This window comes from Sus scrofa, chromosome 6 (genome assembly GCF_054392235.1).
Source record: "Sus scrofa isolate SSC_HxYL_T2T_F1_AM1 chromosome 6, Sscrofa_HxYL_maternal_Yorkshire_Landrace_v2.0, whole genome shotgun sequence".
Taxonomy (NCBI): Eukaryota; Metazoa; Chordata; class Mammalia; order Artiodactyla; family Suidae; genus Sus; species Sus scrofa.
This window is the reverse complement of record NC_139388.1, coordinates 35,888,055-35,909,307: the sequence shown is the minus strand read 5'-3', so window position 1 is coordinate 35,909,307 and position 21,253 is coordinate 35,888,055. Positions and strand designations below refer to the sequence as shown.

Here is a 21,253-nt window from a genome sequence, read left to right as displayed (position 1 = left end):
GGGCTGGACCTGGTTTCATCCACCACCTGGGACGGTCAGCATCCGTGACCTTCCCCCTGACAACCACCCTGGCAATGAGGATGCCAAAGGCCCCCCCATCCACCCTGGAGGTCTCCGAGGGGCCAGCTCTCCTAGGTTTATTCTCATTGGCCTCATTCTGTGAAACCACCAGGGAGGAGCTGGAGTCTGTGTCTGAGACACAGGCGTCTCTAGCCAGAGCCCCTGACAGCTCTAGGGAGTTGTTGCCTTGCTGGGGGAGGACGGGGTGCATGGCGAGCTGGGGCTCCCTGCATCCCACTGGGCCTGTGTTTGGGGGACGAGAAGGAGGGGGGCATCCAGACATGGCTGCGCATGCCTCCAGGGCCAGCCGAGAGGGGAGCTATGAGGGAGCAGGGCCAGTCACTGGCCATCATCGCTTTCCTGTCCCCGCCCATCTGGCCTGGTGACCGGAGCATCCCCAGCTTTATCTCCTCCCTCCCCGGGCTTGTCCCCACCCAGGCTGCATGTACTTGATATGATGCTCTGCATCTGTTTATATTCCAGAAGCCTCCGTTTTTAGAAAACTCAGCTACCCGTTTTTTTGTGTGTTTTTTTTAGGGCTGCACCTGCGGCATATGGAGATTCCCAGGTTAGGGGACGAATCAGAGCTATAGCTCCTGGCCTAGGCCAACAGCCACAGCAATGCCAGATCCAAGCCGCGACTGTGACCTACACCACAGCTCACAGCAACACCAGATCCTTAACCCACTGAGCGAGGCCAGGGATCAAACCTGCATCCTCATGGATGCCAGTAGATTCATTTCCACTGAGCCATGATGGGAACTTCTAGCTACCTGCTTCCTGCTTCCCAAATGCTGAATCGGTCAGGGACGTCGCTCCCCAGGCCATTGCTACTACTGGCTGGACCCTGTGTGCGGGCCCTGGGCTCTTAGCCCCTCCTGTCGTAGCTCCTTGAATCCACAAAACAATCCTCTGGCAAGGGGACTGTTACCATCCCCATTTTGCAGTTGGGGAAACTGAGCCGTCTAGAGAAGTTACGTGACCTGCCTGGGGCCACACACAGGGTAGGGAGGATCAGAGCCCAAGCAGAGGCTATCCTCTCCCCGGGCTGCTGTGAGACACCCCAAGCCTCCTGAACCAAGTCAGGAATGGCATGGAGTGGCCGAGAGCATGAGCCAGGCTGGCTGCTTAGGTTCAAAGCCCAGCCCCAGCATTTACTGGTAAAGCATTTCGCCTCTCTGCGCCTCAGTTTTCCCATCTGGATAATGGAGCTGATAACAATAACAGCCTCCCAGGGTTGCCATGCGGACTGAGTGGACAAACGCTGTAGTCAATGCCATGTGAGGTCACCGCCTCGTCTTTATCCTTGGAGGCCACCAAGGTGTGCGGGAGGGCCCCAAGGGAAGTGCTTTGGATAACGGCTGGGCCCACAGGGCAGGAGCGAAGGGGGAAAGCTGGGGTTCAGTCCTGACCAGGGGAGTCCTGGCCACACCTTCCCCAGTAGCTTACTCCTGGGTCCTGGTCTGCAAAGCTGGGGTGTGTGAGTGTGGTGGGGGCATAGGGACCCCTCACCTAGTTTCCTGGGCCTGGTGGCTGCATTTCTCCAGGCTCCTGACTCCCCAAGAAAGCCCACCCATGGTTGGGGCTGCCGCTTAGGTATCTCAGCTCCTCACACGGCCCTTCACGGCTACCCCGCGTCGGACATGGGGGGGAGAGTTTCTCCAGTGGGAGCCAGGTTCTGTTTGCTCCCCTGTAAAACAGGACAACAGAATCCCTCTCCCAGAGCAGCTGAGGGAATCTAATGAGAGGCGCTGTGAGATATTCTGGAAAAACCCATTCCCCAGCAAACCCCAGTCCCCTTATTCCGGCGGAGAGAAAGTGGGCAGAAGGGGCTGAAGGGGTCTGGTGGGACGTCCAGGATTTATGGAACCTCGTGGGCTGGGTCCTAGCCCAGGGACCATGGCTGCCACGCTGGGCTGTCCTCCTGGCACCTCTGGCGGGTTTTCATGAGAACATGATGTCCATTGGCCCCGGGCTTTGTGCCCACCTTCCCACTGGTTTATTCTTATTGTCCTCCTGGTGAGGACCCACAGGGACCACAGAGCCCTCTGGTCAATGTCTCTGGCAGAATGAGGACCCTCTAGTGGAGCAGAGGCAGGATGAAAGGCACTGGGGGAGCTGGCTCCTGAAGATACCGTGGCGTGCGTGCGCACGTGTGTGTGTGTGTGTGTGTGCGCGCGCACGTGTGCACTCGCCTTTCACCCACCCTGCTGAATTCCGTGTCTGTCCCTGCTCCTGACCACCCCCCAGTGTGCCACAGGCTGCGCTTGGGCATTTTTTTATTTTTGGAAGTTGCCAAAATGTCCTCACGGAGGCAGTGAGACTGCAGAGAAGTGGCCGCGGTCCAGAGCTCCTCCCTCTGGAGGCTCCAAAAGCACCTGCCTGCCTTCGGCCACCTGCCCTTTGGCCCAACACTGTCCTAGGTGACCACAGGCTGCCTACCTGGGCTGCAGAGAACAGAGGCCTGAGGGGCCCACGGGGGTGGCCCGAGTCGCTGGTGAGGAGGCACAAGGGTGGCGGTGGGGGTGGGGTCTCAGGCCTGTGCATTTTGGGGGCCAGAGCGCAGTGATTTTGACTCCAGGACAAAGCCGCAGTGAGTGTGGTGGCCCTGCAGCCCGGCTTCGGACTGTCCTCCTCACGGGACCTCTCTTGCCTCCCCCCACCCCCCCTGCAGTGGCCCTGCCTCCCGAGAAGACGGACGGGCTGGCCAGCGGTGATGAGAAGAGGATGGAGAAGGTCGGGGACTCTTGCCCAGGCTCCAAGAAGCAGCTGAAATTTGACGTAAGTTTCCTTTCCTGGTGCTGCGCCCTGGACAGCAGGGGTGCCCCTTCTCGATGCTGCTTTTCCTGGAAGGGAGCGGAGGCCTGTCCAGATGTGACGTCCCTCCCTTCCTGCCTGAACCCCCGCCCTCTGTGACATGTTCCTCCTGCCACATCTGGGGCTGCCCCAGCTTGGCCCAGGCCCTGGGGACTCCACCCCCTCCCCGCTCAGCTCGGGTCCCCAGCCACTCAACGTGGGGTGGTGGCCAGAGGATGCCACTGGGCTAGGGCCCGGGGGCCTGGGGGGAGGACACAAGTAGGCAAGGGGAGATGGCACTCTGGCCTTGCTGGGTGACTGCCCTCCTCTTGGGCCTCAGTTCCCTCGTTGGTGAAAGAAGCCTTTGCTCCCAGCTCCCGAGGTGTCCTGGGGAACACGTTGGCGGGGGGGGGGGGGGCGGGGGGGATGGCGCTCAGGTGGGTGGACCACCGGGAGGCAGGAGGCCTTGGGCAGGTCCCTGACTCTGTCTGGGACTCAGTTGCCTCAGGTGGCCAGCACCAAAAGGGACATACCCACCCAGAGCCCACAGTCTGTCTGACCCGCCTCCCCCAACTGTATATTAAGCTCCTTCTGTGTACCAGGTGCCAAGAGCGAGACCCAGGTCTGCCTGCATGGGGCTCGCTGGCTCTTCCTCTCCCCTGCCTTCCTTGTACCCTCCCTCCTTCCTTGTCTGTTGCCCTCGTGAGGTCACTAGGGTATCGCTGACTTTGAGCCAGCAGATGGGGGTTCAGTTCCCTGCTCTGCCCTGCCTCGCTCACCTCCCCTCCAGAATGGCGATGCTAACATCTGTCTTTTCAGGATGGTGTAAGCATTGAGTGAAGGCATCTCATGTGCTTAAAAGGGTATCTGGGACAGAAGTACTTGCCTTTGTCCTTCTAACCAGTTTTTTTTTGTTTGTTTTTTTCTTTTTTCTTTTTTGTCTTTTTAGGACCACTCCTGTGGCATATGGAAGTTCTCAGGTTAGGGACTGAATCAGAGCTGCAGCTGCCAGCCTACACCACAGCCACAGCAATGCCAGATCCAAGCCATGTCAGCAACCTACACCCCAGCTCACGGCAATGCCAGATCCTTAACCTACGGAGCAAAGCCAAGGATTGAACCCACATCCTCGTGGATGTTAGTCGGTTTCGTTTCTGCTGTGCCACAGTGGGAACCCCAACCAATGTCGATTGATACCTGCTGGTACCAGGGAACCAGGCAGTGAACTAGGCATGGTTCCTGCCTTCACAGAGCAGAGCATGGGGAGGGGCTCAAAAGAGGGACCCAGGCCCAGTAACTGCATAGTCGGTGATGCGATGGGGATCTGGGAGCATGGAGGGGGCAGGAAGGTCACCTAGGTCAGGCTGGAGCGGTGCAGAGTGATGGGCATCCTGGCAGTTTCCAGATTGCGCAGTGCCCGAAGGAGGGAGCCGTGGCTGCAGGCGGAGGTGGGGGAGGGCAGGTGTCTGAGTTGAGCGTCTGGCATCAGAGCAGGACTTGGGAGAGGGGATACATAGTGGAGCCTTTGGGATCAGGAGGACACTTCAGACGGAGGGAACAGCAGGAGCAAAGGCCTGGAGGCCTGTGGTGTGGGAAGAGCAAGCTGCACTGTGCCGGGATGAGGGAGAGGGGTGTGTGTATAAGGCAGGTCACCAGGGGCCCTGAACACAGGAGCGGAGGTTGCTAGCTTCTTCTTGAGTGCCCCCCACCCCCTCCCCGGGGGTCCCTGCAGGTCTTCTGAGAGTTCTTGGCAAAGCTGAGCACCAAGCAAAGGGGCAGAGGAAGGCCCGGAGCCGGACGTCTTCCCAGGAAGCTGAAGTGGGTCTGCTTCCGGAGAGGGCTGGCTGATGCCTGTGACTCCTCTGTGGTCCACGAGGGGACTCACTTGAGAGGTCTGGGGTGGGAGGACAGGAAGATCCACGTGACCGATGTCACAGGGGTGGGGCAGTTACCTAACCAGGTATCTGAACTTCTAACTTGAGCTGTCTTTGGGGCCAAGTGAAGGGGCTGGGAGAGGGAATCAGGTAAACACCCATGTGTGCACGAGCATGTGCGTGCACATGCAGAACGCATGTATGTGTATGTGTGAATATGTATGTGTGTGCATATGTGTGTATGCTTGTGTGTACACCAGTATGTTTGTGTGCATGTGCACACGTGAGTGCCAGCGTGTACACCTGTGTGCAGCATGTGTGTGGAACAAGTGCCGTGCTGCACGACACGGTGCCTCCGAGAGCAGAGCGGGCACTTGGCAGGTAGCAGATAGGCATGTCACCACTGAGGGAAGGCTGACTTTGAACTCAGTGTGGGCCTCCCGGGAACTGCTGGAGGGAGCCGGTTTCGAGCTGCGGAAGCCAGGGCCGGGGGCACCATGCTGTGGCTCCGTCCGATTGGCATTTGGAGGCTGGGTGCCTCCCCTCCCTGGGGGGCTGAGCCTGTCCTCATGCAGAGGAGAGGGGAGCTGAGGACAAGACGGTCTGGGGGCATCTTGGCTTGTTTTCATAGAACTTGTGGTTCTTTAAGGCTGTTTGTGGATGCTCTTTCCCCCTATGGCCATCCTTTCTGGAACCCTGATGCTCTGCTGGCCCCTGCATGCTGGCCGCCAGTGACGGAGCTTCCCGGCTTCAAGTCCCCGCAGTTGGATACTTTGAGTTTTGGGAGTGAGGATGATGACGTCATTGCTCTATTAATCCTTCCAGCAGAGACAATAGCAGCTACCGCTCCTCATGGGGCTTTTCTCCGTGCTGAGCCGCTTACGCACTTGTTTCCAGTTTCCCCAAAGCAGACGCTGAGACTGGGAGGCTTGGGTGGTGATCCCAGGGAGCAGGGAAAGAGGGGTGCCCATAACGGCGGGGGGGTCGGGGGAGGTTGACGAGCAGGTCCTGGGCAGCTGGGCTCCATCCCCTGGGGTCCCTCTGAGAGTCAGACTGCATGTGTTCAGATGTGTCCCCCTGCTCAGCCCCTCCCTCGTTCATGTCGCCCCTGGACATTCAATCCCGGACTCTTGGGGGGCTATCCTTGGACAGGGAGGCCGGGTGGCTGAGCTCGGAGGTCAGGAAGTGCCCACCACAGCTGCAGGGGGACGTGGAGGGGACCGGGAGACGGGAGGCAGGGCAGTTAATGCTCTCCACAACCTCATGAGGTTGATACCATCATGTTCCATCATTCGTATGAGGGGAAACTGAGGCTCAGAGAAGCGCAGGGCCATGGCCAAGGTCATGCATCTATGGACGGTCATGCAGGGCACCTGGAGCTGACTTTGGAACTTGAGCTCTTCATGCTCCTCCTGTCCTGCCTTCCAGGTCAGGGCCACCCTGACGGTCCCGCCATGGCTCCCTGAGTTACTGTTCCCTGTGTCTTCCTTCCAGTACCTTCTAACCCTGGGTCCAAGTTCAGTCTTCCTGAGGCCACAATTCCTCCTCCCAGACTCTCCCCGCCACCCCCCACCCCGCTCCCCTGGCCCCCTTGTGTCTCCTTGGCCTTTGAAGACCCGGAGGCTCTCTGGCATCTGGCAGGCACCTCTCCCCTGGCCCAAGCTCCCCTCCCTGGCTTGGCCTCTCTCCCAGGCCCATCATGTCTTGGTCATTATGCTTGTCACACTGGGTCTGGGGAGGGCAGCCAGGATGTTCCAGCTACCAGGTGACCAGCCACGCTCATCTATTGTCTGTCTGTGTCCAGGAGCTGCAGTGTGACGTGTCTGTGGAGGAGGACAGCCGGCAGGAGTGGACCTTCACCCTGTATGACTTTGACAACAACGGCAAGGTCACCCGCGAGGTGAGCGCACCTGCCTGGCCTCCCGCCGGGCCACGCCTTCAGGCACGGGACCGGGACCAGCCATGGTGTGCCTGCCACTGCTGCCCCTTCTCCTAATGGCAGGATCAGGGCCACTGGAAGCTTCATGGAGACCCGAGTGGGGGGAGGTGACAGACAGGAAGGGACAGTGGGGCTGCTATAGCCTAGGCGCCATTCCTGCTGGGGAAGGGGCGAAGGGGCAGGAGCAGAGCCCCGAGGCCTCCCTGGAGGAAGACTGCCCCAGGCCACTTCCCACCTCGACCCGTCTGCCCTGGAGCTGGGGGGCTGGGCACATGAAGGCCGGGCAGTGCCTCCCTCCACAGATGCAGGAATGAGCACCCCCAACCCCATGGCCCTGTTACCAGCCCGCTCCTCCTCCCGCTCCCCGCAGGCCTGTGTCTGTCTCTCCCCGCAAACCTCCCCTGCATGGCTTTCCTCCCCTTTCTCCACGCCTGGGTCTGCCTCTCCTGTGAGCATCCCCTATGGGCTCCATGCACAGTGGGGACCGACCCAGATGCAGCAGTTTCCAGCCGTGTAGCTCTGATTTTCTATGGAGGGAAGCAGGGGCCCCAACAGTCTTAGGATCATTGTGAGCTGTGACATGAGCAGAAGGAAATAAGCAGAGTGACATGCCCCAGTTGGGGGCAGGGGTGTCCAGGGAGGCCTCCTGGAGGAGGCGGCACAGGGGCGGAGCCATGTAGCATGCCGAGCTAGGGGAGAGCCCTGGGCCTGGGAGAGCAGGAGCGCTCAGGGTGTTTAAGGAAGCGGAAGACACTGGTGCCGGGGCTGCTTATCCAGAGAGACAGGGCTGCAGCCAGGAGCCAGCAGAACAGGTGGTCTGCGACCTCGGAGGCCCCAGGTAGCAAGGTGACTTTGCTTCTTGGTGTTAAGGGAAGACAGGGGAGGGCTGGTTCAAGCTGGTGCGTGATCCGGTCTGAATGATAGCTGACTATTTGCTGCCTGTCTTTTGCCTGGGCCTTGGTACCATTCCTTCCGTCTCCTCATTTCCTTTTCTCTCCGCCTTCTCTCACATCCTCTCCCCTCTCCAGGAGACCCTGGTGTTCAGGTGTGTGGCCTCTAACAGGCCCACATGGAGGTCTGAGATGAATGTGGCTGGCATCATGCCCACCTCTGGTCCAGCACGCGAGGGCCTCAGGGTGTCCCCAGGAGAACTAAAGCTTCACTGCCTTATCTCCCTGTTGCGGTTCAGGACTCAGTGTTTTCTTCTCTACAGACAGAAAAAGCTGCCAGAGGGGAGACTTGGGTGAAAAAAGACCACCTCTTCCTCAGGCTGTGTATTAGACGATGTTAGAATAGGTTGGAGGAAGAAGCTGTGAGGGACTTTTAATCATTCAGGACTCTTTGGGGTGTAAGGAATAGAATCCCAACAAATTGCCTTAGGTTAAAAGAAAAAAAAAAAAAAAGATTCAGTTGGCTCATGTAACTGAAAACTCAGTCCAGAAATACTGGCTTCAGGCATGGCTGGATCCAGAGGCTCAGTGTCTTCAGGACTAGCTGTTCTTTATGGTTCTCTTTCCTCTGTGTTTCTTTATTATCAGGCAGGCAGTAGCAAGATCATGGCTGATAGTTTCAATCTATATTCCATGCCATCTTCAACCCCCACCCCCTGCCCCAAATTCAGAAAGTCATCTGGAGTGTCAGAACTCACTGGTCCTGTAGTTCCCCTCATGGCTCAGTGGTTAATGAATCCAACTAGGAATCATGAGGTTGTGGGTTTGATCCCTGGCCTCGTTCAGTGGGTTAAGGCTCCAGCGTTGGCATGAGCTGTGGTGTAGGTCGCAGATGTGGATCGGATCCCGCGTTGCTGTGGCTGTGGCATAGGCTGGCAGTAGCATAGGCTGGCAGCTACAGCTTCGATTAGACCTCTAGCCTGGGAACCTCATATGCCGTGAGTGCGGACCTAGAAAAAAAAAGACAAAAAAAAAAAAAAAAAGAACTCACTGGTCCTGAATCAGTCATTTTTGCCATAAATTTATGATGCTTTTAGTGGCCCACTCTGGGTCCGTGTGCTCATTCGAGAGTCAGCGGAAAGTTATTTGATACTGAGTCACATAGTCTGAAAGTGGGAGGGGGTATGCATTTGGTTCACAAAATAAAATCAAGGTGCTGTAGCTAGGGGAAGGGGGGATGGATTCCAGGCAGGCAAAGGCTCCAGGGGGGCCTGAGTGTTTGGAAATCAGTGGAGACCTTTTCTGGTGTTGGACTCTGGGGAGACCCTCAAGTGTCCTCTGGTTGTGATGTTTTGTGTGAAGGGTTATTTTTTTTCCCCCATACCCCAGCCCACCCCCTGCCAGCCTGTTTGGAAATGGTGTTATTGTCTTCACAGGGGAATGCACCCCAGGCTTGAAGCCTGGGTCACGAAGCTGAACTGGGGTGACCCAGCTATGTGTTAAGCCTCCGCGGGCAGCTGGGCTGGGCTTCTTAGGGGTATGGTGGATGCTCCCTTCTTTTTTTTTTTTTTTTTTTTTTGTCTTTTTCTAGGGCCGTACTTGTGGCATGTGGAGGTTCCCAGGCTAGGGGTCTAATCAGAGCTGTAGCCACCAGCCTATGCCAGGGCCACGGCAATGCGGGATCCAAGCCACGTCAGCAACCTACACCATAGCTCACGGCAACGCCAGATCTTTAACCCCCCTGAGCGAGGCCAGGGATCGAACCTGCAACCTCATGGTTCCTAGTCGGATTCGTTAACCACTGCGCCATGACGGGAACTCCTCCCCTCTTTTAATACATGCTGTGGCCAAGACAGCTCAGCCCCTGGTAACTGCCCTCTTCCTTTCTGGTTCAGGAGAGGCTGAGGGCGCCTCCTGAGCCAGCCTTAAGAGGGTTTGCTCCTCACCTCGGCCGTGTTACAGAAACCTTGCAGGCAGGCACTGCTTTCTGAGCTGCGTTCTGCTCTCCTTTCCCCTTTGCTAACAAGAGGAATAGTGAGAAAGTAAGGATTTCCAAGAAGGATGCCCCAGCCCAGCCCTGGGGAGAGCCTTCCCTGGCCTCTTTCTCCTGCCAAGGAGCAAGGAGGTTGGCTTCCAGTCCAGAGAAGATCCAGCCTGGAGCGTCCTCTGGTCTATTTTTAGCCCTAAAGCCACTCCTCAGTCTGGCTGTAAATCCTGTTCCCCTCCACGCTTTCTGGCCGTCAGCACACACGTGCCTGTGCGCTGGGGCCCACGGGCTTCTGTCTCACTGCAGCCACAGTATAGCCAGCATCTGGGCCAACTTCCCAGCTCAGGAGAAAGTCCCCATTCATCCTTCAGGTGTTCGTTTGTACAATGAATATTCACAGGTACCTGCTCCTCTGTGCTGGACTCTGTGCAGTCAACAGGGCTGATCGTCCAGTTGGGACTGCCAAAGCACCCTTGTTCTAGATCTTGAATCAGCTGGGACCCTCAGGGATTGCACGCCAGGCAATCTGGGTATATGATGCTTAGGTGAGGATATTGGTGGACCTCACTTTTCTTTGTAAAATAGAGATAATAGCACCACCTTCATGGGCTTCTGGAGATGATGAGAGTGGGCAGTCCTAGTGGTGAAAGAGAAGGGGGAAGAAGGGTCCTCTGTGGGCCTTGCCAGAAAAGCTGGGATCCCCAGTGAGACAGCGAGTGTGTGGCCAGAGCCCAGGTCTCAAATGGGCAGCTCCCACAATCCCAGTCTAGCCCCCAGATGTTCTGGCCCAGCACAGGCAACAAAAGTGAAAATGGATAAACAGGACTACACCAAAATAAGGGCACAATCAGCAGAGTGAAAGGCAGCCTATGGAATAGGACAATATATCAACAAATCATGTGTCTGAGAAGGGATTCATATCCAGAATATGTAAAGAGCTCCTACAACTCAATGACAAAACAAATCACTCGATTAAAAAATGGGCAAAGACTTAACCAAACATTTCTCCAGAGTAGTAATACAAATAGCCCAGAAGCACTTAGAAAGATGTTTAACCTCATTCATCATCAAGGAAATGTAAATCAAAACCACCATGGTGAGAAACGTGGCTCAGCAGGTTAAGGACCTGACATTGTCTCTGTAAAGATGTAGGTTTGATCCCTGGCCTCGTTCCGTGGGTTAAGGATCTGGTGTTGCTAAAAGTTGCAGACAGGTCACAGAGGCTGCTGGGATCTGGTGTTACCCTGGCTGTGGCATAGGCTGGCAGGTGCAGCTCCAGGTTGACCCCTAGCCCGGGAACTTCCACCTGCCACAGGTGCAGCCATAAAAAGAAGAAGGAAGGAAGGGAGGGAGGAAGTAAGGAGGGAGGAAAGAAGAAAAAAGGGTGGAAGGGAAAGAAAGGAAGGAGGGAGGGAGGAAGAAAGAAAACCAAACCACACTGAGATATCACCTCATGCCGGTTAAAATGGTTGTTATCAAAAGGACCAAAAAAAAAAGTATTGGAGAGGATATGGACAAAAGGAAGCCCTTGTTGGTGGGAATGTAAATTGGTTCAGCCACTATGGAAAACAGTACAGGGGTTCCTCAAAAAAAATTAAACATAGAATTGTGATATGATCCAGCAATTCCACTCATGGGTATATGCCCCAAAGAACTGAAAGCAGAGTCTCTAAAAGACATTCATACAGCATGTTCGTTGCAGCATTACTCATAAAAGCCAAAAGGTGGAAGCAACCCCAGTGTCCACTGAAGGATGAATGGATCCACAAAATGTGACGGATCCGTGCAATGGACTATGATCTAGCCTCTAGCATCTGCTATGACCTGGATGAACTTTGAGGACAATGTGTTGAGTGAAAGAAGCCAGTCGCAAAAAGACAAATGCTGTATGATTTCACTTATAGGAGGTACCTAGAGTTGTCAGATTCATAGAGACAGAAATCAAATGATGGATGGCAGGGGCTGGGGGCAGAGGGGAATGAGCTGGAAAAAATTAACTTTGTTGCCAGAATCAAAGATTCTAAAGATTTAACAGGAGACTCTGGATTTCTGGCTTCTCTGGAATGACCCTGAGCCTGCAGGGCTGGCTGTATTACCCCCTCCTGTGGGTGGGGACAGTGTCGCAGTGGCCCTGCCACTCCTGGTCATCCAAAACCTTACCTGCATGGCCGTGGCAGTGCTTGGTGTCGCCTCTGCCTATGGGCTTATAGGTGAGGAGGCACCGGGGGACTGAGTCCGTCTGTCTTCAGCAAGAGTCGCTAGGCAGATCATCAACTACGAGCCTGACTTATAGAGCAAATGCCTTTTCTGGGGTTTCAACCTCATCTAAAGCAGGAAGCCTCCCCTCAGACCAAGGACCTTAGCCCATGTCCAGAATTAGGGATCCCTAGTGAGGGGGACCTCGTCCCTTCGCCGTCCCCCACTCAGAAAGATTTGAGACGCCTCATGGAGCGTGGATTGGAGAGAGCTGTTCTGGTGAAGGGGGTAACAGACAGAAGATGAGATTTGGTTAAATTCTCAGTTGCTTAGCTTTAGGCTCATATTCATTTTTTCATTTTTCATTCAGAGGGTGCTCATCAGATCAGAAGCACATACTCGTTTATGTTCTTCTTGTTGTTTATGTGTATGTGTGTTTTCCTGTGGCATGTGGAAGTTCCTGGGCCAGGGACCGAACCTGTGCCATAGCAGTGACAATGCCCGGCTGTACCCACCTTTTGGCTATTGTGAATAATGCTGCTATGAACATGGCTGTACGAATGTCTTTTAGAGAACCTGCTTTCAGTTCTTTGAGTCATATACCCTTCCTTAGTGGAATTGCTGGATGGTATCGTAATTCTATGTTTAATTTTTTGAGGAACCTCCATACTGTTTTTCACAGCAACTGAACTAATTCACGTTGCCACCAACAGTGCACAGGGGTTCCCTTTTCTCCTTATCCTTGATAATGCCACCAAGGAACTCTAGGAAGCGGATGCTGTGGATGCCCACGCCCACAGGACCCGTGGCTCTCCTCTCAGTTTACCTGTGACACAGCACCCAGCCTAAGAGCTTTCTCTGGCGCCTATGAGATGGCTTAGCTTCTGCAGGACATCCGGGAGGTCCAGGGAACGTAGCATCCTCAGGCATCTTTCCACCAGCAAGGGGATGAGAGGTTTCCGTAGCCATTTGCACAGAGTCCTTCCCAGCGCCACTGAGCCCCGCTGCCCATGGTCGTTCCTGTGCATTCAGGCCACTCCCCTCCGAGTCCTCACTCTTGCTTCCCCTCCCTCCCACATCCTAGTGTTTGCTGAGGCTGGGCTTTGGGGGAACCAGGGAGGTTTCCGCCTTTTGGGTGTCCCAGGCCCTCTGATTCTTTTGTTTGAAATGCAGTGGGTCTCTGCTTCCCTCCCCACCCAGGACATCACCAGCCTGCTGCACACCATCTATGAGGTGGTGGATTCCTCTGTCAACCACTCCCCGACGTCCAGCAAGACGCTGCGGGTAAAGCTCACCGTGGCCCCCGACGGGAGCCAGAGCAAGAAGAGCATCCTTCTCAATCACCCTGGGGAAGGGCTGGAGCACCATCCTGCCCGCGGGGGTCAGTCCGCTCCCAGTTCTTGGGAAGGGTCCCTCCACTGGGAGGAGTGGCGGGGAGTCCCGGGGGCTTTCTTGTGAGCTGTTCCTTGGACAGGTGGGAGCTGAGTGGGTCCTTGGAGGAGTAGGGATTGGATAGGGAAGGAATTCCAGGTGGAAGGCCCCCGGGGAAGCAAAGCCCTGGAGGTGGGCCTGGGGGTGGAGCAGCCGCTGTGAACATCATGGGCAGGGCCTCAAAGGCAGCTAAGGGGTCTGGGAAGGAAAGGAGGTGAGTCTGGGGGAGGAGTTAAGCGGGTCAGGTGGCTGTGAGACCCCTCCTTTTAGTCCAGGCTCAGGGAGAACCTGCCCCATGGAGCCGTCACAAGGCTGCTGTAGGCAAGTTTTCAGGGGCCGGCTGCCAAGCAGCCTGGACAGCTCAGGCAGGGCCGGGAGGCTGCCGGGCTTGGGAACAAGCTGCTTACTGGGTTCTTTCTCGGACATGACTCAGACCTGCAGAGCACCAGGCCCAGAGCAGAGACCAAGCCCGCGGAGGAACTGCGAAGCTGGGAGAAGAAGCAACGGGCTCTCCTCAGGTAGGGCATGGGCCCAGTGCCTCGGAGCAACGGGTTGAGCACCAGCTGTGTACCCACCTCTGAGAGATTTTGAGGAGTCTACAGTCTCCTTGGGACAGGGCAGTAATTTCAGGAAACAGGCTCACAAATCAAACTCAGTTTTCCAAGACAGTTTAGTGTAGGCCCACGTTGCTTCACCCAAAATGCTTTGGACCAGGTGTGTTTTGGAATTTGACATTTGTTGAGTTTTAGAAAAGTACTCCCAACGTGTTTCTTGTGTCTTCTATTTGGGGGTCTAAGCAGAACCTCAGGATTTAGCACAGAAATATTTCCGCAGGGATACATGTAACTATACTAAGTGAAATAAAGGCTATAGCTACCTTCACATCTGTTTAGAGCAAGCGTGGCTGCCAAATGGGTTATGAAAACTCTATTTTCAGGAGTTTTGGATTTCAGAATTGTGGATAAGGTGTTGTAAGGCTGCAATTATCTTTCACTTGTTATTTCTGTAACTACAAGGAAGGAAGTGAAGAGAGGAAGGGAAGAAAACAGAGAGATGGGATAAAGAAACGTGCTGAGTTGGAGTTCCCGTTGTGGCTCAGGGAGTTAAGAACCTGACCAGTATCCATGAGGATGTGGGTTCGATCCCTGGCCTCGCTCAGTGGGTTAAGGATCCTGCATAGCCATAAGCTGCAGCTTAGGTCACGGATGCGGCTCAGATCCCATGTTGCTGTGGCATAAACCTGCAGCTGCAGCTCCAATTTGACTCCTAGCCTAGAAACTTCCATATGTGGACCTTAAAAAAAAAAAAAAAAAAGTGCTGTGTCATCAGTGATATGAAGTAACAGGAATGGAGGAGGCATGAGGATGAGTGGGTACCTACTGTGAACATGGAAAGGAAAGGACTGGGACTTGAGAGGCACTAGCGTAGGAGAAAGAGAGAGGCCGCCCAAGCAGGGAAGCAATGGGGTGGGGGAGAGGGCTGGGGGTCGGGGTCACCCAGCCCCCGGTAGATGTGCGATAGATGTGCGGGGGCCGTCCTGGGGGAGCAGGGAGGAGGCACATGGGTGTGAGCGGATCACAGAGACCCTCAAAGAGGAAGGGCAGGAACCCAGAATCCTGCAGTGGGAGAAAGGTCACCTCTCTCCCCTGCTCCCCCCTCCTACACACACACACTGGGAAGGGTCGTTCTGGGCTTATGGAAGTGGCCAGTCTCCACTCCGGTGGCTTGGGGGCTTCTCTCCTCCCTCCCCTGCTGGGGAGCCAGGCAGGCATTAGGAGACGTGGTTTGAAAGCCTGGCTTTGGAGCATCCTTAAGTTTTGACCAGTCACCACCCTCTCCTTTGCTTTGGGCCTGCTCAAAGCATAGTTGTCCCTGTCCATCTTCTTGGAAGGCCCAGGGAGGCCAGGCCAGGGAGGTTATGGGGTGGAGGGCTGGGTGGTCCTTCCTGCCCCCCACTCCCCCACTCCTAAGACCCAGATGGAAACTAACAGAGGGACCAGGTGGACTTGTCCTGGTGTTTTCTCAAGAGCTAGTGGGACCCCTCCCACTAGGGGGCCAAGGCTGACCCCCTCGCTTGCCTCCCCTGCTAGGTTCCAGGGTGACAGCCGTCTGGAGCAGTCTGGCTGCTACCACCATTGCGTAGATGAGAACATTGAGAGGAGAAACCACTACTTAGACCTCGCCGGCATAGAAAACTACACATCCCAGTTTGGGCCTGGTAAGGGGAGCTCTTTCACCTGGGAGGGCGGCGAGGGGCAGGCATGGCTGGGGGAGCAGGTGGGCCAAACGAGGATGTTCCCTGTCCCCCTGAGCTTGGGGAAGGCACAGCTTTTATCGGCCGGATTACAGAGTCTTCTGGGAGGAGACGACATTTGAAACATAAAAAAAAAAAAATGAAGTAGGGAGTTCCCATTGTGGCTCAGTGGTTAACGAATCCAGCCAGGAACCATGAGATTGCGGGTTCGATCTCTGGCCTCGCTCAGTGGGTTAAGGATCCAGCGATGCCGTGAGCTGTGGGGTAGGTCGCAGACTCTGCTCGGATCCCACGTTGCCATGGCTCTGGCGTAGGCCGGCGGCTACAGCTCCGATTAGACCCCTTGGCCTGGGAACCTCCATATGCCATGGGAGCGGCCCTAGAAAAGGCAAAAAGACAAAAAAAATAAAAATAAAAAATAAAATAAAAAAATAAAGTAATACATGCACAAAGTTGAAACAAACTCAAGTAGTAGCCGAGGGTTTATAATCCAATGAAAACACCGGTTTGGTGCTGGCCACTGACCCACCCCCAACCCCGTTCCCTTCTCCTCTGCTGAGGGTTCTGGCTTCCTTAAGCAAACCTCTGCTGTCAGCCCTTGACGTCTCAGCTCTTGCTAAGATAAATGAAGACACGGTCCACTAAATCTCACTCCCCCTAACGCCCTTCTCCCCTTCCTCCCCTGTTTAATTCCTCTCTCTCCCCGCTGCCTCCGTAAGTTAAGGAATATGCTTGTAGCCTTCCTTTGCTGCGCTTCACTGACCTCGGACAGTTAAGCATCTCTGTCTCCTCTCTTTCAAAGCTCTCAGAAGGAGAACTGATTATTTTTAAAGATCTAACAAAGAAACAATTTTCCCCACTTAGCAGACGGCAAAGTTCCATTCCAGAAAATTTTCCTCCAAAGCAGGGTGGGAGAGGGGAGGAGCTTGGATAAGAAACTCCTCTATGGGAGTTCCCGTTGTGGCGCAGTAGTCAACAAATTCCACTAGGAACCATGAAGTTGCTGGTTCGATCCCTGGCCCTGCTTGTGCGTTAAGGATCCGATGTTGCCGTGAGCTGTAGTGTAGGTCGCAGACATGGCTCAGATCCCGAGTTGCTGTGGCTCTGGCGTAGGCCAGTGGCTACAGCTCCGATCAGACCCCTAGCCTGGGAACTTCCATATGCAGCAGGTGCGGCCTTAGAAAAGACAAAAAAAAAAAAAAAAGAAGAAGAAGAAAGAAAGAAAAACCCCTCTATGAGTCGAGGAGAACTGGTGGTGGGGATGGGCTCTGGGGCACCGTGCGGCACCAGCACATAGTAGGTGCTCATCCAACATCTGCTGAATTGGTTCCTAGGCTCCCCGTCAGTGGCCCAGAAGTCAGAACTGCCCCCCCGCGCCTCCAACCCCACTCGATCTCGCTCCCACGAGCCCGAAGCTGCCCACATCACGCACCGGAAGCCCCCAGGCGCGGACCCCAGCTCCTTCCACTTTCTCGATGCCCCCTTCGCCAAGGTCTCCGAGGTCCAGCAGCGGCTCCGGGGTGGCACCCAGGACGGGAGCAAGCACTTTGTGAGGTCCCCCAAGGCCCAGGGCAAGAGCGTGAGTGTGGGCCACGGGGCCAGAGGGGCCAGAAGCAAACCCCCAGTGGGACCCGCCGTCCCTGCAGTGCCCGCCTCCGGCCACCTGGCCGCCAGTCCCGCCCTCCTCCCCACGCTGGCGCCCCTCGGGCACAAGAAGCACAAGCACCGCGCCAAGGAGAGCCAGCCGGGGTGCCGGGGCGTGCAGGCGCCCCTGGCCGTGGGCGGCCCCGTTGTGGGGCGGGACCACGTGCGGGAGCTGCCCGCCGTGGTGGTGTACGAGAGCCCGGCGGGCCAGGCGGTCCAGAGACACGAGCATCACCACCACCACGAACACCACCACCATTACCACCACTTTTACCAGACATAGAGCCCTGCCCACCCCGCCCCCGCCATGTGAAGGACCCCCTCCCCCTGCCCGCAAGGCATTATTATTCTATTAATTATTGTTATTATGACGATTATTGTTATTAATAATTATTGGTACTCCACTAATATTCAGCTAGCCTCCATGTAGAAGCTATACAGGAACACAGAACTAAACTTTTATTTATATGTTGTGGGGACTGCATAACTCATCCAAGAAGTGACTCTGGGTTTGGAAGTGGCCTGCAGAGGCAGAGGCTCCCCCCAACCCCCGGGGGTGCGGGGGGGGGGGGCGGGCTCCGGAGCGGCAGAGCTGGGGTGTCCGCTCAGGCCATCCCACGCCTTTCCCAGCCCCGGGCGGGCCCTCCGCCAGAACTCCGTCCCACCCCAGTCTCTTCCAGGAGAGCACCCTTGCCTGGCCTGGCTTCCAGAGACCCTCCAAATCTCCGAGAAGATAAACAGCTGCTACCTCTTAGTATGATTCTGATTTTATTGTGCCCTTCACTGACGGTAACGTGCTACAAGGGATTTCAGCGGACTGCAGATGGCGCGACTTCCCCGGCTGTGGTGTTTTCAATGTCCCAACCTAGAAACCTTAGCTATCCTTTCTGGAAGTACCTTTCACGCCTTTCCAGCGGACTCGCGTCCCTGCCCCCAAACCAGTCCCGCCTTTTCGGCCGCACACCAAGAAAATACATTTCTCTTTTCTCCTCTCGTCCTCCTCTCTTCTTTAGAAAGCTACACACGCATATTGAAAGACTGCCCTTGGAACCAGCTTTCTCGTCTTGGTAACCTCTGCCGAGGGAACCAACCACGTAAACAAGCATGGGGTTCCGAGATCGGGCAGTTGTGTGGTGTTGGTTGTGACGGAAGATGTGGAAACCTCGGGTCCTACCATTGGCAAATATATACCTACCTATGTGCTTCTCTACCAGAGCTTCCTGTATCTGTAGATAGATGCTGTCTGTCCATTTCTATGTATCTTTCTATAAATATACACTCTCAGGTAACTTTTCTGGTGTGCAGAAATCGGTGCTTTGCTTCTCAAGACACATCCAGAGCCCAGATGTGACCCTGTGTGCCTCTCGTTGAGACTGCTGTCAGTTACCTGCTGTTAGCCACTTGCCTCTCACTGGGGATCCTTTCTGGGGTTTGGGACCTGGCAGATTTTGGAGAGGCCTGTTGGAGTACAGAAAGTTTAGAGGGAGAGTTCCCATTGTGGCTCGGTAGGTTAAGAACACGACTGGTCCATATGAGGATGCAGGTTCAATCCCTAGCCTCGCTCAGTGGGTTAAGGATCTGGCATTGCCATAAGCTGTGGCATAGGTCGCAGATGCAACTTGGATCCCCCATTGCTGTGGCTATGGCCTAGGCCAGCAGCTTCAGCTCCAATTCGACCCCTAGCCTGGGAACTTCCGTATGCCATGGATGTGGCCCTAAAAAGAAAAAAGAAGAAGCAGCTTGGAGGGACATGGAGACAGTGGCCAGAATTGGGACCCTGGAGCAGTGTCTTCTGCAGAGCTGGATAGTGTGAGGTTGAGACCTGGGAAGGCCAGGCAAAAGACCCCTGTCAACCACTCAAGGACCCTGTGAAAACCAGAGAACGCACACACTCTAACTGGGTGACCAAAGTGAGCTTAATAAAGGGAATATTTACAAAGTGGGGGCAGAGCCTCTTGAAAGAGGGCAGGGTCCTGGGCTGGCACTGTGGGTGCCAGTCCCTCCCCTGGTGTGGAGTGGTTGGCCGGGAGCATCCTCAGCAGAGAGAGAGGTGGGGGAACCTGAAAGAGCTGTGACCTTTACTGGAAGGATGCAGCCAGCCTGCGGGACCCTGTAGGGAAAGGACTTCCTGACCTCACTGTCTTGCCTGCCTGAATCCTGCTGAGACTGAAGCCACCGGAAGTCAGAGTAGGGAGCTCTTGATGGGGGTCCCCCTGGGAGTTCTTCCAGGGAAGAGGAGAGAGGAGGGGGAATCTGGAGGGGCACAGGAAGAACATGTGGATCAACTGCCTGCCTTTCTGCTGCTTGGTCTCCCAACTGGCACCCCCTTTTCCAGAGCTTCTGGTGTTGGTTTAATGCGATTGGTAAGGAGTTATTTTTGAAGCTAGTGTGCTGAGGTATTGTCCCCGTATTCGCTTTATTATTAGTTACTGATGAGCCTGGGACTAGATTAGCACAGTTAATCCTGAGGACAACGCTGAGGCAGCCAGTGCAAGCTCAGGGAGCTCAGCAGGCTCAGAGAGGTTGAGTAACTCTTGAGGCCACACAGCAGGTGGCAGAGGTGGGATTCTGGTCTTTCCCAGGATCCCTTAACCAGTGGATTCGGGCTTCCTTTGTTTGGGGTGGTGGGCTTCTAGTCAGTCAGCAAGTAGCTCAAACTGACTGGAATGTAACCAAAGCAGGAAAGGCAGAGAGGGAGCTGGCTTTGAGATAACAGGATCCATGATGTGAATGAAGCCGAGACTTGCTGGTTCTTGTTGCTCCCGATCTGTATTTATATTTTCACCCTGACATGCTTTGCCATGGTGTGGGGGCTGCTGGCATTCTGGGTTGCCCAACCAGATTTTTAAAAAAGGATTTTCCCCTAGGACAAGCCCAGGGAAGGATTCTGATTGGCTGGGCTTGAATCTGGTACCCATCCCTGGAGCAATCACCGTGGCCCACCTGGAGTCACGTGTCCAACCTGTGGGGAAGGGGTGGGGCCTGTGCCGGAAGAAGGGACAGGAGGATGCTGAGCAGACAAGAGCAGATGATGCCCCAGGCCGAGAATGGCTGCAACCATGGAAACGAGCCAGGCATTGGGTCCACAGAGGGAGGCTTTTTGTGGTCTGGTTGCCTTAGAGCATTTCCTCAGCCTGTGAGAGGAGGTCCCTGCCATCTCCCCAAGCTCCATGCCTCTCAGGATTCTATCTTGGTACCTGGGATTTACTTAACTTTAAAAAAAATCATAACACGCGCTTGTAGAATATTCTGATAGTACTCAGAGGTGTACAGGAAGAAATATACTTCCCTTTGACTTCCCCAACCCCAGCTTCCTGGTACCTTTTGGGCCTTCAGTGTGGTTTGGTGATGTGAGCACAGATGTTGGTGCCCGGTTACCCAGGTTCAAATCCGAACTCCGGCCCTTAGTAGCTCCGTGTACCTCTCAAGCCTCAGCCTCCCCTTTATAAAGGAGGATCGTGAGAGACCTACCCCATGGGGTCATCGTGAGAACTCAGTGAGTTAAAACAGTGCCCACAGGAGTGTCACTGCCATTTTTTTTTAACAAGAATAAATACATCTATATGAGATATCTCCCTGTTTAAATTCTCGTTAATTTCTTTTAAAGGCCTTTTTTTTTTTTCTTTTCAGAGCAGTATTAGATTTACAACATTGAGAGGAAGGGGCAGGAGGTCCCGTATACCCTCTGCCCCCATGTGGGCATCGCCTTACCCATTGGCAACATCACGCAGCAGATGGTACCTTTTGGACCAAGGATGAACCTATATTGACCCATCATAATCTCCTGAGGTTCACTTTACCTTGGGGCTCATTCTCGGTGTTGTGCGTTCAGTGGGTTTGGACAAATGTGTAATGACATGTATCCATCATGTCACATCATATCCAGAGAATTTTCACTGCCCTAAACAGGCTCCGTGCTCTGCCGACTCCTCTCTCCTCCCACCCCCCCCCAATTTTGTTATTTTGAAAAATATTTCAAATGAAGTTTGAAACAGAAAACCGTGTAACAATAACTGTGAGACTCCCCACCCAGATTTTACAACTGTGGACACTTTGCAGTATATATTTCAGGTCTATTTTTAAGAAAGAAAACACTGCCGTTACTGCTTAATCCTCTTCCCACCCCACCCTTTTATTTTTACCCAAGGAATAGCATAGTATTCATACTTGGGCCCTTTTTCT

General features: G+C 54.7%; 1 protein-coding gene across 2 annotated transcripts in view; it reads left to right on the top strand.

Annotated features, from left to right (window-relative positions):
• Positions 1-20,640, top strand: part of NKD1 (NKD inhibitor of WNT signaling pathway 1) — a 95,904-nt gene extending 75,264 nt beyond the window's left edge. The window contains exons 5-10 of one of the 2 annotated variants that reach the window (XM_021094196.2): positions 2,735-2,841; positions 6,535-6,630; positions 12,943-13,123; positions 13,607-13,691; positions 15,264-15,391; positions 16,762-20,640. In XM_021094196.2, the coding sequence (XP_020949855.1) occupies positions 2,735-2,841; positions 6,535-6,630; positions 12,943-13,123; positions 13,607-13,691; positions 15,264-15,391; positions 16,762-17,354 (1,190 nt within the window). In that variant the 3' untranslated portion in view covers positions 17,355-20,640. Of the gene's footprint in view, positions 1-2,734; positions 2,842-3,805; positions 5,644-6,503; positions 6,631-12,942; positions 13,124-13,606; positions 13,692-15,263; positions 15,392-16,761 lie in introns of those variants that run through there. The other variant, XM_084960335.1, reaches the window with a different exon arrangement.
• The last annotated feature ends 613 nt before the right edge of the window (positions 20,641-21,253 follow it).